This window comes from Selaginella moellendorffii, unplaced genomic scaffold (assembly GCF_000143415.4).
Source record: "Selaginella moellendorffii unplaced genomic scaffold, v1.0 SELMOscaffold_191, whole genome shotgun sequence".
NCBI lineage: Eukaryota > Viridiplantae > Streptophyta > Lycopodiopsida > Selaginellales > Selaginellaceae > Selaginella > Selaginella moellendorffii.
In genome coordinates, this window is record NW_003314451.1 from 53,389 (window position 1) to 70,180 (window position 16,792).

General features: G+C 49.2%; 5 protein-coding genes and 1 non-coding gene across 7 annotated transcripts in view; 3 read left to right on the top strand and 3 right to left on the bottom strand.

The window, feature by feature from the left end:
- The first annotated feature begins 583 nt into the window (after window positions 1-583).
- LOC9638293 (protein PXR1) lies at window positions 584-2,067 on the top strand. Its single transcript, XM_002994137.2, has 3 exons — window positions 584-761; window positions 818-1,633; window positions 1,696-2,067. The coding sequence occupies exons 2-3, from the start codon at window positions 1,564-1,566 to the stop codon at window positions 1,950-1,952; spliced, it is 327 nt and encodes a 108-aa protein (XP_002994183.1). The 5' UTR covers window positions 584-761; window positions 818-1,563; the 3' UTR covers window positions 1,953-2,067.
- Window positions 2,068-2,494: 427 nt separating this feature from the next.
- Window positions 2,495-8,894, bottom strand: LOC9638288 (auxilin-like protein 1). The gene is made up of 11 exons (XM_024667736.1): window positions 7,291-8,894; window positions 7,065-7,120; window positions 6,272-6,938; window positions 6,111-6,180; window positions 3,795-6,038; window positions 3,516-3,624; window positions 3,367-3,461; window positions 3,239-3,304; window positions 3,097-3,186; window positions 2,854-3,030; window positions 2,495-2,784 (listed from the first exon to the last, which is right to left on the bottom strand). Exons 3-11 carry the CDS (start codon window positions 6,802-6,804, stop codon window positions 2,746-2,748), a joined length of 3,423 nt encoding a protein of 1,140 aa, XP_024523504.1. The 5' UTR covers window positions 6,805-6,938; window positions 7,065-7,120; window positions 7,291-8,894; the 3' UTR covers window positions 2,495-2,745.
- Window positions 7,435-12,684, top strand: LOC112343746 (putative pentatricopeptide repeat-containing protein At3g01580). The gene is made up of 3 exons (XM_024667748.1): window positions 7,435-7,626; window positions 9,603-11,877; window positions 11,914-12,684. The coding sequence occupies exons 1-2, from the start codon at window positions 7,435-7,437 to the stop codon at window positions 11,871-11,873; spliced, it is 2,463 nt and encodes an 820-aa protein (XP_024523516.1). The 3' UTR covers window positions 11,874-11,877; window positions 11,914-12,684.
- Window positions 12,008-14,999, bottom strand: LOC112343747 (pentatricopeptide repeat-containing protein At2g35030, mitochondrial-like). The gene is made up of 3 exons (XM_024667749.1): window positions 13,403-14,999; window positions 12,399-12,520; window positions 12,008-12,106 (listed from the first exon to the last, which is right to left on the bottom strand). The coding sequence occupies exons 1-3, from the start codon at window positions 14,997-14,999 to the stop codon at window positions 12,008-12,010; spliced, it is 1,818 nt and encodes a 605-aa protein (XP_024523517.1).
- On the bottom strand, window positions 13,293-13,366 carry TRNAI-UAU. Its single transcript has one exon. It is a non-coding gene; the product is annotated as a tRNA-Ile (tRNA).
- A 139-nt stretch (window positions 15,000-15,138) lies between the features above and the next one.
- The window catches only part of LOC9638294 (DNA-binding protein SMUBP-2), a 7,420-nt gene continuing 5,766 nt past the window's right edge, over window positions 15,139-16,792 (top strand). For both annotated transcript variants that reach the window (XM_024667739.1, XM_024667738.1), the window contains exons 1-10: window positions 15,139-15,367; window positions 15,428-15,532; window positions 15,589-15,657; window positions 15,723-15,812; window positions 15,871-15,954; window positions 16,002-16,166; window positions 16,219-16,406; window positions 16,454-16,526; window positions 16,577-16,630; window positions 16,691-16,792. In XM_024667739.1, coding sequence (XP_024523507.1) covers window positions 15,161-15,367; window positions 15,428-15,532; window positions 15,589-15,657; window positions 15,723-15,812; window positions 15,871-15,954; window positions 16,002-16,166; window positions 16,219-16,406; window positions 16,454-16,526; window positions 16,577-16,630; window positions 16,691-16,792 — 1,137 coding nt within the window. In that variant the 5' untranslated portion in view covers window positions 15,139-15,160. The remainder of the gene's footprint in view (window positions 15,368-15,427; window positions 15,533-15,588; window positions 15,658-15,722; window positions 15,813-15,870; window positions 15,955-16,001; window positions 16,167-16,218; window positions 16,407-16,453; window positions 16,527-16,576; window positions 16,631-16,690) is intronic.

Genomic DNA, 16,792 nt, shown 5'->3' on the forward strand with positions numbered 1-16,792 from the left:
GCTCAGGTGTGAATAACTGATAAGATCTACAATGCTTCTGCTGTTGACATATCGTCGCAAATCCGAGTGCAGGTCGTACTACCGTAGATTCGCACATGTATGTATACCTCTATATTACGTGACAAGGTGGGACGAACCAACAGAGAAAAAACAGAAAACAAATGGCGCCAAGCGCAAGAACAACTTTTTGTTTCGACGTCAAACTGTTTTTGCCGCGTTCTGAGATCACCATCTGATGGAGAAGGTGACATTGTCTACTTGCGAAAAAAAAAACAGAGATAGATAGATAGATATAGTCTATAGACATTTGGGCTTGGGTCCTACTCCGGAGAGCCATGCAAATGCTTATGCATGTAAGATCCTAAGAGAGGAAAACAAGATCTGGTTGTGCAAATCAATTTCAATCTTCTTTAGAAATGAAATTTCATCTGTTTTAAAGAACTACGAGTGAAATCTTCTTTTGCATTGCGAAAGCCTGGTGAAATGGTCTTCCCCCAGAAGCGGGCCTCGTGTTTTGAAGTAGCGAGGAATTTGGTAGTAGACGCGTCGTCCTACGATGGCTTAACGTAGAAGCTATAAAATCAGTTCGAAGACGAGCAAGCGCGATAGCAGCTCGGCTAATTTTCCCTAGGAGAGAGCAAGTTTCAAGGAAAAATCTCCCAGTTGGATCTATTTTTCTTTTTTTGCAAGCATGAAGAAGGTCACCCTCTCTACTTGTTGGAGCTGCGAGGGAAAGATCGACGCCCTCAAAAAGATCAAAGGTATAATCTTTGGATTGGATCTGGAGACCATGAATCTGGTGTGGTTTTTTCGACAGGAGTTGATAAGGTGGAATCGGAGTCATCAGGCCTGGTAGTGATCGGCAAATTTGATGTGGACGACGTGGTCAAGGCGGTGGATTGCCACCACAGCGTTCTTCGTTCCGTCGAGAACGATTACGAGCCCCCAAAGAAGAAGGACGAGAAGAAGGAGGGCGGTGGTTCTAGCGTTGTATACGTTTACACCCATACCTACAATTACTACAGCTAAAACACTGCACAGATGTTAAGGAGCGCCAAATTGTGATTTTGGCAATTGGGATGGATCAAGAGCGAAGAAACCGTTTCAAGAGTTTCGTGAAGGATTGATTGGATCTGGAGAAGCTGAGTCAAAAGCGGATTCAAAATAATATTCCCGCGGTGATTACTTTTTGTGCAAATGCCGGTAGATTTCGGGAACTTTCGCGGGTCGAGAATAAGGACCAACTTTTTGTTCCGACGTCAAGCTGCTTTTTTGGCCGCCAAAAGTGGAGTGCCATTTTTCGTATGGATGTGAAGTTCTACACTGTCGGTCGACGCTGGGAGAAAACACGCCGAAGTAACTACAGGGAGAAGAAAGAGAAAGAGAAAGCGAGCGTATCGTGTCCCGACGCGTTTTGCTGTTGCGATGGTGTAAGATTTTCGTGCTTAAATAGGGTAGTCGAGTTCTAAAGAGAGATCAAGCGTGTTTTTCCCGAGTGAAGAAAGGAAGCAAGGATTCTGATTTGAGATCGAAGCTCGTTTTTCCACAAGCAAGCAATTCATCATGAAGAAGGTGTCATTGTCTACTTGCGCGAGCTGCAAGGGGAAGACTGATGAATTCAAGAAGATCAAAGGTAAGAGCATGGGAAAATTTCTCTTTTTTGCTCCCATCTAACATTTGGGTGTGAAAAAACAGGGGTGGAGAAAGTGGAATCCGATTCTTCTGGCTTGGTTGTGATCGGGAACTTCGATCTGGACGATGTTCGCAAGGTGAACAGTTGCCATCACGGGATCCTCCGCTCGATCGAGAACAATTACGAGCCCCCGAAGAAGAAAGAGGAGAAGAAGGAAGAGAAAAAGAAAGAGGAGAAGAAAGAGGAGAAGAAGAAAGGAGAGGAAAAGAAGAAAGTTGTGCAAGTCTACACCGACAACTTCAATCTCTACTACAACTGAAGTGAAAGTTTGAGATGGATTGATGCGATAGCGTTTGAATTCTTGTAAAAATCTTCCTTTTTCTCTTAAAAAGAAATTGTCAGTTTTGTATAAATTTTCTTGGGTTTTCCTTTCCTTCTTTGTTCACGAGGCTCAAACATTTTGAGAATTTATGGCCAATTTCAGCGATTGTTCTCTAAGAATTCCAAAACTTGAAGATTTTGAGAATTTTTGGCCAATTTCAGCGATTGTTCTCTAAGAATTTCCATAGCTGGATTGAGCGCTCCAAAACTTGATGAGATTTTCTTCCATTCAAACAAGAGCTGCCACCTAAGAACTGAGGTGACGAATTTCCATGTCTTTCACGTGGCGGCGGGCGATTGACCGCGACTAAAGACCTTGACTCTCATTGAATCTTCGCAAAGACTTTTCAAAGTCTCAAAGACTTTCAAAGATTTTCCACAGATTTTCCAAGGTTCCAAAGATTTTCCAAAGTTACAATGATTGTCAAAGTTCTTCCAGAGTTCTTCAAACACTTTCCTCGGCACATAAGGAAAATGATGTTTTGCTGTTGCTACATTTTACATTTCATGTTCTAAGAGGAACGAGCAAAAGTATGATCGCTCCCAAAAAATTCTCAGATTGTAACTTTTGAGCTTATTGGGATCCAACCATTTGAGAATCGAAGGATGGATGGATCGCCAGTCTTCTTTCTTCTTTGTCTGCGCGTTTTATACATGTTGAATCGTTCGCCTCACACTCGTAGTTACGACTAAAGAGAGTCTACCACTCATTCGTGATCATCACAGCAAGTTCAAAGCATCTCTTGGGAATTGAATCGATTCCACGCCACCTGAAAGTGTGAATTCAAGAAGCACAAAGATCATCCCTGTGTTGAAACAAAGAGGGATTTGCGAAGAACCTGTAAGATGTGGAAGACTTTCTCGGCTATGTACTTTTGCTGGACGCTCGCGTGCTTTTGCTGCATTTTGTCCGGATGAACACACAGCGTTGCTCGTCGGTAGGCCTTCTTTACTGCGGCTGGATTGATGAGCTCGGTGAGAGTTACTTGCTTCCATCCAGATTCCGGCCACAAAACCTGTGAGATCGATGGACAAGTGTAAAGGAAACTAGAAGAGAACACGAAGAAAAGTTTGGATCTTACGTATTGGAGTGTTGAAAGGAGAGCTCGAATGTTGCCATCTTTTCCTACAGACCACCGTTTGATATCGCTGTCGAGTCTCTCGGCCAATCTCTGGAAGCAAAGAAAGTTTTGAGTTTTTCTTCTTTGGCCGGTGCCGACTTACTTGTCTTTCGGCTTGCTCGGATTGGAGCTCCAGATCGCGCTTGTTCTTTTGTGCCAAAGCCTGTGCCTGCAAACAAAATCCATTTTTTCTAAGCCCCGAGAAGGAAAAAGAAGAATTTTTCCACATACTGCGCGGTTTTGGGTTCTCCGGTAGCGTTCCAAGCGAGCTTTCCTTCGCTCTGGCGTCTCTCCTTTCAACTCTTGGAAATCCTCGCGAGAGAAGCCTGGGACACGAAAGAGACTGGCTAAGAACAATGGAAGGAAGCAACACAACTTACTGCTGTTTGAGTTGACATTGCTGGTTCGATCGCTCTCCAAGTTTGTGCTCGAAGTTGTCCTCCGAATGCCTCCATTCTCGGTTTGGCTTCCAGACGTAGGCATCGATGCCTGGAAAAGGAAGAAACAAGAACAAAGTTGGAAAAAGTGCAAATCGAGACCGAAACAAGCTGGATCTCGGAAACAAAAACCCGAGAATGTGAGAGAACAACTCAAAGTTGGCAAACGTTGGAAGAACCACGAACTCGAACGAGAAATGGAGAAAAAGAAAGATCTCTTACCGAGTTTGCAAAGCGTTGCTTGGGAGCGCTCGTCGGCCTGGAAGAGCTGGAAGACACTGGAGCTCGAGCAGCATCGTAGGCCGCTCGCTCGGCTCTCGCCCGTGCCTCAGCGTTGGCTCGCTCCACCGCCGCTCTCTCCATTTTCAACCGCGCCGCCACCTCCGCCGCCGCCACCGCCGCCTCCGCTTCGGCTCTCTCCCGCGCCGCCTTCTCCTCCAGTCCCACTCGGTCCTTCTCTCGCTCGATCTCCCTCTCTCTCTCCAGCTCCCTCTCCAGCCTCTCCCTCTCCCTTTCGCGCTCCTTCTCTAGCCTCTCCAGCCTCTCCCTCTCGCGCCTCCTCGCAGCGTCGATCCTCTCGAGCCTCTCTCGCTCGCGCTCCTCCCTCTCGCGCTCTATCTTCGCCACTGCCGCTCGCTCGCGAGCCTCGGCTCGCATTCTCTCCACCAGAGATCTATCCTCGCGGATAGCTCTCCCGGATTGGCGGTGGTGCTCACTATCCTTTGGATCGTCACGAGGAGTAGTAGCAGCAGAGCTCTCGGATCGCGCCAACCGCTCCTTCTCGAGCTGCTCGCGCAAAGAAACGCGCGTTCCTCCTCCTCCGCCACCTTTTGCCGTGGACGAAGAACCTGGCGACGAGGACGACGATGCCGGGTTCGCTCGATCCTCGAGCTCCTTGGCTACCACTTCGCTGCTCGATTGCTCTCTCAATCGAGGCTTGGTCCGCCTCTGCTGCGGCTGCTCGCTCGATGATTTCTTTCGATCCATAGCCGCTGCTCTCTCGGCCTTGGCCTTTGCTTCCAGCGCCGCTCTCTCGCGAACCTCGGCTGTGATCCTCGCCACCAAGCTCCTCTCGCGTGTCCTTCGAGCTTCTTCCATAAGTTCTCGCTTTCGTTGCTCCTCGATCGTCCTCCTCTCCTCCGCTTCCACGGATATCTCCAAGCTTTTGTTGCTCTTCTCGTGATCTCGCATGTTCGATTCAAGCCTCTCTGGAGTCTCTGGAGCCGCCTCTTCCTGATGATCCTTGGCCGCTGCTCCGGATCCAGGAGCGTTGCTGGATGATCCAGGGGTACTCGCGCTCGGCTGGTTCGTCGTGAAGCTATCGATGCTCAGGATGGATTCGCTGTCGGTGGTCTGGTCCTTCTCGTGACTTGTTGCCACTGCTTCCACTAGCTTGTGGATTTGCGGCGCTCCTCCAGCTTCTCCGGAGCTCGACAAACGTTCTTGATCATCCTCCTTGTTCTCGAAAGTTGGCGGCGCTAAATCATTATCGGTCGAGCCTTGCTCCTGCTCCAAACCACTGCTCGATCGAGCTCCTGCTTCCTCGCGCTCCATAACGCCATTGCTTGATGGAGCTCCTGCTTCCTCGCGCTCCGGAACGTCATTGCTCGATCGAGCTTCTTCTTCCCGGAACACTGGACTGGAGGTAGAAGTATCGATGGCTTCGCTAGAGCTCTTCTCGGCTTCTTCTACTTCCGGTTTGATCACCTTGCCATCACCTTCCACAGCTGCTCTAGCCTCTTCTTGCGATCCAGTCGCGGTTTCTTCAACTGGAGCTGCCACCTTTTCCTCCTCGTCCACCCTGATAGTTTGCTCGCCATCTTTGTCATCCTCGCGAGAGAACATCTGATCTTGCTTGAGTAGCGCGGCAGCCCTCGCATCTCTCTCGATGTGCTCCAGCGCCGCTCTCTCAGCTCTCACTTTGGCTTGCTCCGCCGCCGCCGCCTCCACTTCCGCCGCAATCCTGTCGATGGCTGCTCGCTCCGCTCGAAGTTTTCTCAGTGTCTCGGCTCTTGTCTTGGAGCTTGGATGAGTATCCGGCTTGACGTAGCTCGGTGGTGGAGACGAAGGAGAAGTTAGCTTCTCCTCCTCGGCCAGGTTGTGCTTTTGCCAGTCCAAAACTTTATCCCTGATGCTAAGCTCCGCGTGAGCGCTTCTCTCCTTGAGAACTCGCTCGAGCAGCTCGGACGATGAGTTTTGCTGCAAAGGTGGCGGAGTTCGCAGCGGTGGCGGCCCCGAGTCCGACTGAGTCCTTTCCAGGCACGCTTCTTCGAAAGAACTTTGGTTGGAAGCTCGCGATCGAGCTGGTGCCTCTCGCACTGGAGGAGGAATATCGGATGGCCTGGTCGTCAGGCTCACTTCACCAACACTCACCCAAGCTCTCTCGAATTGATCGTTCGAGAGATCTTGATGCTGCTCACCGTTTTGTTTGAGTGTGGACATTCCAAGGAACGATCCTTGTGGCTTCTGTGGATCAAACAGAAAATGGAAGCTTACAAGTTTGCGTAAAAGAAAAAAGAGATTTTTGGATCAGCCAACCTTGAGAGCCGCCACGTCCAAAGCTTGTGGAGGTGCTGGAGCGTCTTTGGAGCTTCCAACAGTAGCAGCACTGCACAAGAAAAGTTTGTGAGCACTTGAAAGATAGGAGAAAACAATATAAATCTATGGCTATGGCAAGAAGCTTAGTTTGAGTTACATACTCTTTGCGTGGTGGCGTCCCAAGACCGGAGGAAGCAGTGGTGATCTTGGCCCCGGCAACATCACCCCCGAACGAAAACGGCCCCGATAAATCATCCGGCGCCTCACCAAAGATATCCTCATACGTAACTCTCGAGCTGCTCTTCTTGAGAGTTGGAATCCCCCGGAAGATCTCATTGTCTCGGAGCTCCGACACCTTCATCCTCGACGAAGGCACCCGGAAAACGTCCTCAAACACCGGGATGGTGGAGTGGACATTGCAAGAGAAAACTTCGTCGTAGACGCTGTAAGACGATCCAAAACTGCCATAGCCCGAGGAGTGATTGTGGTGGTGGTTTTGATCGCTCCTGCCGCGAAAGCTTCCGCCAAAATCGCTCTTTCCAAGCTTGGTTCTACCAAAACTCTCCGAGAACCTAGCGGAGCTATCAAACTTTGGGCCACTGCCGCTGTTCTTGCTGCCTCTACTGCCAATTCGACCCTTTCCTGCCCGACCAAGTCCATAGTCCCGCTCCAAAATGCTACCAAAATCATCCATTTCTTCCCCCTGGAGCTGGAAATCCAAGTTCTAAGTCGAGTTACTCACGAGTGAGAGATGGAGATGATCTTCCGGTTAGACCTTCTCCCCCTTCTTCACATCGGCTTCCATATACTCGCGTGTTCTTCTTCCTCCTGTAGCAAAGCCCAAAGAGAAGAAGAGTGAAAACGTGCATTGACTCTAATAGCTAGAGGCAAAAGGAAGAGCTATTTTTTCTCCTGGAGTGTGCTGTTCTAGAAGAAGAATATCCATTTACTCACCTTGCTTACTGCCGCATAGCTCCTCCCTTTCATGGCCCCGAAGAAAAATTCCACCTCTGGAGAAAAAAAACATGGGAAAGATTTCACTGTTAGTGCCGAGAATGAAGCGAAAGAACCCACAACTTAAGCGCAACGCAAGCGCAGTCGATGGAGGAAAAGAGAGGAAAAGGAGAAAAGAATTCACAGATCGTGAGGGCGTGGAGGAGAAAGTGGAGAGTCGAAGAACCTGGAAGGAGGAGAGGAAGAACTTTTGCTCCTTTGGCTCGATCAGTCCGTGAACGAGAACCCACCATTCGCTGCTCGTCGGGTAGCAGCTTGTGTGCATTGTGTGCGCAAGGAAAAAAACAAAAGCTCGGGGCAAAACGAGGAAATGCTGGAAGCGCAAGCTGTTCTTGGGAGAAAAGAGAAGAAGAAGGGATCCTTTTTCCGAGAGAGAGAGAGAGAGAAGAGAGAGAGAGAGAGGGAGATGAGAGATGGAGCAAAGAAAAGAGCTCGCGAGCGCTTTGAAAGCGTCCAACAGCTCAAAAAGAGCGTTGTTTCGCAACTGGGCGTTGTGAAGACAGTGGAAAACGACACAATATAAGTAGGCTGGCTATGGAGGAAAAGAGAGGAGATAACAAAGTCTCATGAGAGAACAACGCAGTCTTTAAGCAAAGAGCTGCTTCTTCGCACTGACACAAACCAAAACCCAAAAGAGAGAAAGCGAGCAGCGGAAAAAAAAAATTCCACTTTTCCTTTAGCCCGAGAGATCAGCAGCAGAGCTTTGAGCTTGAATGAATGAAAGGGAAGCTTTTGTTTGTGTGTTCTTCAAGAGCAAAGGCAGAGCTCTTGGAGAAGAATGCTGGTGGCGTTCCAGGCTTTGGCTGGAGAAAGCCGCAATCTTTAATCATGGGTTTGGTGCTGGAGCTCCATCTCGCAAGCAATGCGGGTAGCTAACAATTTCTCCCTGTTCCCTCATCGATCCACAGTAGAACCTAGTGAACTTTCCTTTGGGATCTTTCTTTTTCTTGCCAAATTGCGATCAGTTCCTCGCAGATTCCAGGATTGTTTCTTCATGGGTGGGGGACAAACACGGATTGGAGCAGGATTAGCTGCTACCCATTTGGGAAATCGAGCAAACTTCTCCCCCAATTAGTTTTTTCCTCACAGTCACAAGTTCAACTGTTCATGGCCAGCGAAATCATGAGATTTGTGGGCGGGGGCCAACCCGCGCGGACCAAATGTGGGAAGTTTCTTCGCCGCGGGATGGGCTACGCATTCCCACCTGATGAGACAAAAGGAAGAACTTCCGGCCAAATACAGAGCACTATATACAGTGGTGGTTTGGATCGATCATTCCAACTCGAGAACTTGATCCGCAAAAAAAATAGCTGGAACCCATTATAGCTGAGAGAAAACCCATCAAAACCCACCAAGCGATCGATCAAAGTCGCACATTTTTGCCACAAGATCAAGGAAAATCACGAAATGTCGTGTCACGTTATGAACAAGGAAAAAGTAACATTAAGAAAATCCATCGCCCAACAGCCGGGGAGTCGCAAAAACGTGAAGTTTGGATCGATTCGACTGGGGATGAGTAAGTACTTACCACTTTTCTCTTCGACGCTACGCCCCCAACCAACATGAGTTGTTCTTCCGTCCATCAAATCGATTGTTCGTCAATCCATTGGTCCTTTTGTAGCGTTCCCTTATGAGTCCACCTACTGGAACTTCCTGCAAACGCTTCCAGGGACAATTTCCAAAACCTTTGCAGGCTTCGGGAACATACCAGCACGATTCTTGGCTAACTTCACTTTTTGTTCTTCGCACTCTCTAGGCTAATGTGTCCAAAGAAACTTTAGAACATTTGCGGACAGGGACGGGCAGCCAACGAAAGAAAGCTTTCTTTCTCTCGCTAAGCTACTGTAGATCCTTGCTGCAACGAGCAGCGTGGAGCAGACCTCTAGGGACGTGGACATGTTGCAAACAGGAGAAGAAATTGTTTTCTAGTCACCGATCGATCAATCGCATGAGCTAAAACAAAGCTCTGTGTGTTTCGTGGGTGTTCTATCAAAGAATCCGAGAATTTGTGCGAGGAGTCCTTACGTAGGTAGCTGTCCGTGGCCTGCTGGCTGGCCTGGCGCTCATCGTTCTCAAAGAAAACTCTTAAACAAATCTCATCTCCATGGGTTTTGACAAACAATGTCAAACAATCCTTGCGAATTTCTTCCGAGGTCCACACCGTACCTGTGGAGAAAAGATTTTGTCTGGGTTGTGTATGCTTGTTTTTTGATGGTTTCATGGTGTTCTTCGTGGCGCTAAGCATTGCTTTTGGTATGATTGTTTGATTTCGCTTGGCCGCTTTTGATTGCTTGCTTCCATCGCCAGCACCATGAGGAGAAAAGAAATATGTCTAGATTAGCTCACCCATCATTGCGGAATCGATGGATTCCTCCTCATCAATTCGCGATTGTCAAAAGCTTTCTACGAGCGAGGACGATGCATTTGCCGCGCCCCCAAGTTTAAAATTTTAAACATTAGGGCTCTTATTTGGGTTAGGGCGCGTGCCCTAAAAACAGAGGGACACTGGATTTGCGTTGCAATGTGAGCGATGGCGGTGGATTCCAGCGCCAGGGCCAGGGCGCGGGCAATCGAAACGAGGTCAGTCACTGGAAATCTAGCCGCCGCGGCAATGCGGCGGCGCTGCTGGCGGCATTGAAGGCCGCGAGCAGAGCCAGAGACATCGAGCGCGGCCGCCAGGCGCATCTGGAAGCCATCCATGGCGGGCTGGATTCCAGCGTTTTCGTGGCGAGCTCGCTCATCGATATGTATGCCAAATGCGGGAGAATGGAGGAGGCTAGGGCTGTGTTTGATGGGATTCTCCACCGTGACGTGGTTTCTTGGAGCTCCATCATTCTTGGCTACGCACAGAACGGGCAAGGGGGGGTTGCGCTCGAGCTCTTTGTTGAAATGCAGCGTGCCAAGGCGGAGGATCCTTCTTATCCGCAGGCTCCGAATTCCCAGACTTTCGTGGCTGCGATCAGAGCTTGTAGCAGCATGATCAACGAGAAGAAGGAAGGAAAAGTTCGCGAGGATCGAATGGCTTGTCTGGAGAAAGGCATGGCCATCCATGCTCGAGCTCGGCTGGTCGGAGTGGACACGGATGGTTTCGTAGCATGTAGCTTGGTGGACTTTTACGCGAAGTGTGGAAGCATGGTGACTGCTCGCTGGGTTTTCGATCGAGTGGACGATCGCAGCTACAGTGACTTGGTGCTGTGGACTGCTCTTATCTCAGGCTATGCACACAATGGTGACGGCGATATCGCTCTAGAGATTTTCGAGCAAGCGAGTGCCTTCTTCGATGCGAGCTCTTCTTCTCAGAGTTATTCGACCCGGACGATTTTCTTAGCGGCCGTGAAGGCTTGCACAAGCATAGCAGCAAAAGAAGAAGTCACAGACAAGCACAGGCTCGACCGCAGCGATGCTAACAAGTTCCTCAAGGCTGTGTCGCTAGAGAAAGGAATGGCAGTGCACTCGGCAGCAGCAAGGCTCGGGTATATGACGGCAGCAGACATTTTCCTGATGAGCTGCTTGGTGGATTTCTATGCAAAGTGTGGAACCATGGTGGATTCGCAACGAGTTTTTGACAGCATGAGCCGTCACGACGTTGTCTCGTGGACTGCTCTTGTCTGGGGGTATGCACACAACGGGCAGGAGGAGATCGCTTTGGAAGTTTACGCTCGGGTCCAACAACAGGGCTGTGCTTCAAACTCCCAGACGTTCGTGGCTGCTCTCAAGGCCGTCGTCTGTCTCGCGGAGGCTGAAGTTGGCAAAGAGATCGACGGGAAAGTCGTCAAGGTGACGGCTTTGGAGAAAGGAATGGCGATTCACTCCCAGGCAGCGAGCAGCGGCAAGCAGCATCACACGGAAACTTTCGTAGCGAACAGCCTGATCGACATGTACTCCAAGTGTGGAAGCATGGTGGACGCTCTGAGGAGTTTGGAGGCGATGGCTTCTCCTCCGGATATAATCTCGTGGACAGCTCTGATCCTCGGCTATGCCGACGCTGGAGAAGGCAACCGAGCTCTTGAGATCTTTGCTCGAATGCAAAGTCAAGGTTGCCGTCCAAACGCTCATACATTCGTGGCAGCCCTCAAGGCGTGTGGCAGCATCTCGGCTGTAGGAACTGGAAGAGTGATCCACGGAGAAATCTGCAAGTTCGGCCTGGAAACAACACTCACTGCTGGGAACAGTCTGGTCGACTTCTACGGGAAGTCCGGAAGCATGGTCCGAGCTCGCCAAGTTTTCGACTGCATTCCAGCGCTCGACGTTGCGAGTTGGACGTCGCTCATGGCCGGATACTGTCACCAAGGCGAAGCAATGGCAGTTCTCGACCTCTTCGTTGGGATGGTCGACCAAGGCGTGAATCCAAACGAGATAACTCTAGTGACAGTTCTCACGGCTTGCAGCCACGCCGGGCTCGTCCACAGAGGCAAGCGCTACTTCTCCGACATGAAAGAGAGATTTGGTCTCACTCCCAGGATTGATCACTACCACTGCCTCATCGATCTCCTGGGACGAGCAAACTTGCTGGAAGAAGCACTCAAGGTCGCGAAGACGATGCCAATGGAGGCTACTTCAGTGACATGGACGATCGTGTTGGTCGCGTGTGAGAAGTGGAAGAACATAGAAGTTGCGAAGATTGCATTTGAGGCACTGGTGGTTTTGGACGAGAACCAGGCGGGAGCTTACGTCCTCATGGCCAATGTCTATCGCCAACTTCGACCATTTGTAGTTTCATCTGGAGAAAACAAAACGATCAAGCTGTGAAAGCCTGTAGATCTCTGAAGAGGTGCTCCTATAGCGAGGCTCGGACTCGCGACCTTCAAGCTCATAAGACCAACACTCTGACCAGCTGAGCTAAGGGAGCTTGACATTAATCAAGCTTATCTGATACAGAGAGTTCACACCGGGTCCACAGAGGCAAGCGCTACTTCTCGGACATGGAAGGGAGATTTGGTCTCGCTCCCAGGATTGATCACTACCACTGCCTCATCGATCTCCTGGGACGAGCAGAAGAAGCCCTCAAGGTCGCGAAAACAATGCCAATGGAGGCTACTGCAGTGACATGGAGGAAGAAGTGAAAGAACATAGATTGTGTTTGAGGCGTTTGCAGAGGTAAGAGAAGCTTTTAGATTGTGCTGGTTTTGATATGTGGATTTGCCAACAGGCATCTGAGTGATTCCAAACTGGAGATCATTTCGGAGCAGCTCATGCTCCGTACAAGAATTTCACAACTAAACCATTGAAGCTTTAGGATGGTCAACATGAGGGAATTTAAGGAATTTAACTTGCCCTGGAACAAGATGCGGTCAGCATAGGATAGTTCAGGTTGAACAACTTCTTGAAATCCGGCTGCATGTGTCTGGACACATCATCTGCTCGTAGTGAAATTGCACCTAAATGCCGAGCAATGTCTGGAGAGTCCAGAGATCAGGCTTGCATGTTAAACTGCCGTACGCCCAGACATGCACAGTGAGCGCCTCAAATGTGCAGTCCCTGTGATCGTATAGCTTTTCGAAGCCTTGCGATTGTACACAAACAAAGTTTTAGAAATACAAAACGAAAGCAATCAAACTTACTCGTAGAGAAAACGGGAGAGCTGGGCCAGAAGGTGGCCGACGTCCAGGTCAGGGGCTCCAAAACTATTCAGCCCAGATTAGCAAATTTTGAAGTATTTTCAATTAAAATAAAAGATGTAGAAAATATAAATCATAATAACCAATTCACCAAGCATAAAAAAATCAAGTACAAAATGAGCAACATATGCTATTTGCATTAGCATAAAAAATGTTTTTATAAAATGTATTACCTCAAAAGGTAAACAGGGGTAAGAAGTTGCACCATACAAATTTACCACAAAACATGAGAGAGTGTAACATATACATGCGATGATTGTATGAAGTTTCGCATCATATATATAACAAACAATGTTTTATTATATACTCAATGTACAATATATTTCCTGCATTATATTTCCTGCATTTGGTGCTTCTTAGTTGAGTACAAGTAACTCTTATTAACTATGAAACCACCATCTGGCTAGAACTTGTTCTTGTCACTTAAGAACTTATTTAAAAGATCCATTTCTTTCTGGCTAGATCTTGTTCGTAAGTGACAAGAGAAAAGATCCATTCCTTTCCGGTTAGTTTAGAAAACAAGCTGTGAAAGCTTATATCTCCGAGGAGCTACTCCTAGCGAGGTTCGAACTCGCGACCTTCGGCTCATAAGACCAACGCTCTGACCACCTGAGCTAAGGGAGCTTAACATCAGTCAGGCTTATCTTATGCTACTCGTACAAACAGTTCCCAGGGTACGTACGTCCGGCACAGCGCCAAGGAGGATGACGGCATCCATGGAGGAAACACTGTATGGCATCGTTGAGAGGAGCTCGCGGGCTTCGATCGCATAGCCCGATCGAGCGAGAGAGTCAATCACGCAGCAGTAGTGCTGTTTCGATGGCTTGATCTGGTAATCCATCGCCGCGGAGACAAAGAACTGGCGGGCAGCGGCCGGAGATCCCGTGTGGCTGCACGACGCGAGCACGGAGACGAAGCACACCGCGTCGGGAAGGTCTGTGAGGAGCATCTGGTGGAAGAGATCGCGAGCGCGGGCGTAGTGATTTGGGCCATCGTGATCACTGGGATGGGACCTGTGGGCGGAGAGCATTGTGCTCCAGGAGAATCCATCGCGCTCCGGCATTCGATCGAAGAAGTGCTCCATTGCCACCAGGAGATCGCCCGATCGAGCGTGGGCTGTGAGGATCGCGTTCCACGACACGAGGCTCTTGATGGGCATGGAATCGAACAAAGCCCGCGATTGATCGAGGCAGCCGATGGATGCGAGTAGCGAAAGGATGGAATTCCACGAGATAAGGTCGTGCTCGGGCATGCAATCGAAGATCTCCCCGGCATGATCAGCGTCTAGAGCTTTCGCGTGCGCTGCAAGGATCGAGTTCCAGGAAACAATGCTGTGCTGGGGGATCTGATCGAAGAGCGATCGGGCTTCCTCGATCCGGCCTTCCAGGCCAAATGCGGTGATTAGAGCAGTCCACGAGAAGAGATTGCGCTCCGGCATTCGCAAGAAGAGATTCTTGGCTTCGTCTAGCCTCCCGATTTGGGAAAATCCAGTGAGAATCGTGGTCCAGGAGATGAGATCTCGGCTCTCCATCGAATCAAAGAGAGACTTTACAATGTCAAGGTGTCCTTCTTGGGCATTTGCTGCGAGAACTATGTTCCAACTTCGCAAGTTCCACTCTGGCATGGATCCAAACACAATATCTACCATTGTTACATTCTTAGTTTGTAGTGCTACTACTAGGTGTGTGTTCCAAGAGACAATGCTTCGCATTGGCATCAAATCAAAAGCATTTGCTACAGCCACAACATGCCCTGCCTCGGCAAATGCTGCTAAGAGAGAATTCCATGAGATTAGATTGGGCTCTGGCATTCTATAGAACATCCGTTTTGCTTCTTCTAGAAATCCAGCCTTTCCAAGTCCATAGATCATCGAGGTCCAGGAAATCGTGTTCCAATGAGGCATAGAATTAAAAACCCCTTGCGCCTCGCGGAGATACCCACAGCGCATGTAAGCCGTGATCATGGCGTTGCAAGCGACGATGCTCATCGCTGGTTCTGGAATAGAATCAAAAACTAGCTTGGCAAGATCGAGATTGCCATTTTCGGAGCAAGCACACAGGAAAATCACCCAGGAGAATCTGTTCTTGCTGGAGATAGAATCGAAAACACGCTTGGCTTGATCCAGGCTGCCACAGCGCCCATACATCTCGATCAGCCGATTGGAGTGGAGGATACCGTCGCTGGATCGATCCAATTGCGAGAACTCAAGGAGCTGCGAGTGGATTGGATGCGCTTGAGCGAGAGAATGACAATTCATTCGCAATTGGGAAGATTTACCAAACACTGAGCTAGTGTTTGCTAAAGATTTACCAAACAATGGGGGCCAGTGGGAACGCGAGGCCGTTTGCTAAGCTAGGCAGAGTATATAAATTCCTCTGTCTGCCCTAGAACAGAGGTGAGGGATGATGGAAGAGAAGAATGCCGTCGCTTTGCTCGTCTCCCTTCCAGGGTTTCCAGGGTTTCCAGGCGGGAGCGGCTGATCCATCGAGGCGCGCTCTCGCAATGGCGTCAGCGGGGTCTCCATCGGCTGCTGCTACCAAGATGAAGAAGCCGGCGAAACCAGCTCCCAAGGTGACTCTGGAGAGCTTTGTGAGCAAGATGCTGCCTCTTCTCGAGCTGGAGAAGGTGAGTGTGTGGATTCCTCAGCGATATTTCGAGTGATTTTGTGGATGGATTCGTGTGTAGGAGGCGGAGATTGCTGCGTCTACCGAAACAATTGGAATGACGAACCCTGACGTTCTACAGCAGCGTGGCTCGGCTGTGAAAGGATTAAAGTGTGTTGGTGTCGAGGTGAGTGGCTTGTACACTTTGCAGCTGCTTCATTTTTTTTTTTCTCGATTCGTCAGGCAGGATTGCTGGGAAAGTCTTTGCTTCTCTTGCAACCGAATTCTGGAGAGCTTCTTCCGTCTCACAAGGTACATTTCTTTACGTTCTTGTGGTGTTTAAGTGCATCATTTTCTTCATTGTTCTTGGTTGGCAGCTGTCTACACACGATGTTGTGCTTTTAAAGCCAAACAAGGGAGGCTCGGCAGCTGAATCGCTGGGTCAAGGTGTTGTCTACCGCATAAAGGTGTGGCTGGATTGTGATTTGTGGCTTCCTGATGTTTTCGCTTGTCTTTTGGTGGTAGGATAAGTCTATCACGGTTGCTATGGATGATGTTCCAGACGAAGGCGTTAATTCGCTTCTTAGGCTGGAGAAAGTCGCGAATGAGGTTGGTACTCTAGTCACGAAGCTGATGATACAATGGCCTTGGTTCAGGTCACCTATCAAAGACTTAAAAGTACATTGTTGGACCTTGGCAAGGGTGTTTCAAGAGGTCCAGCAACTGATCTGGTTCCTGTGCTTTTCGGCGAGAAGCCTCCCTCGTTTTCCAAGACACATGCCACGTATGAACCTTACAACACAGAGCTTGACGAGTCTCAGGTGAGCGTTGTTGTCCATTAGTTTGCTTGAGAAATGATCTGCATCGTATCAGGTTAAAGCTGTCAAAATGGCTCTAAGCGCACAAGATGTGATGCTACTTCATGGTCCGCCTGGAACTGGGAAGACGACGGCAGTGGTCGAAATTATTTTGCAGGAGGTTAAGCGGGGGCTCAAAGTTCTTGCTTGCGCTTCTTCGAACATTGCCGTGGACAACATGGTGGAAAGACTCGCCTGCCACAAGTCTGTATAATTTGCATGCGTCATTGTTTTTTGAATTTTATACGCAGGGTGAAGGTTGTGCGCTTGGGACATCCAGCTCGTCTTTTGCCGCAAGTTCTTGACTGTGCACTGGATGCTCAGGCAAGCATTTTCAGTTTTCGTCAAGCTTTCTCAAAAGGGGATTCTTGCAGGTACTCAAAACCGACAACAGCTCGTTAGCCAAGGACATCAGAAAGGAGATTAGTGTAAGTCTTTCATTCCTATTGTTTTTCATGAACTGCATGGCATTCTCTTTCGTTGTCCAGGTTCTCAATGCGAAGATTCTAAAGGCCAAAGATCGAAAGAGCAGAGCCGAGCTAAGGAGAGAGCTGCGCCAATTGTCGAAGGAAGAGCGCCAAAGACAACAA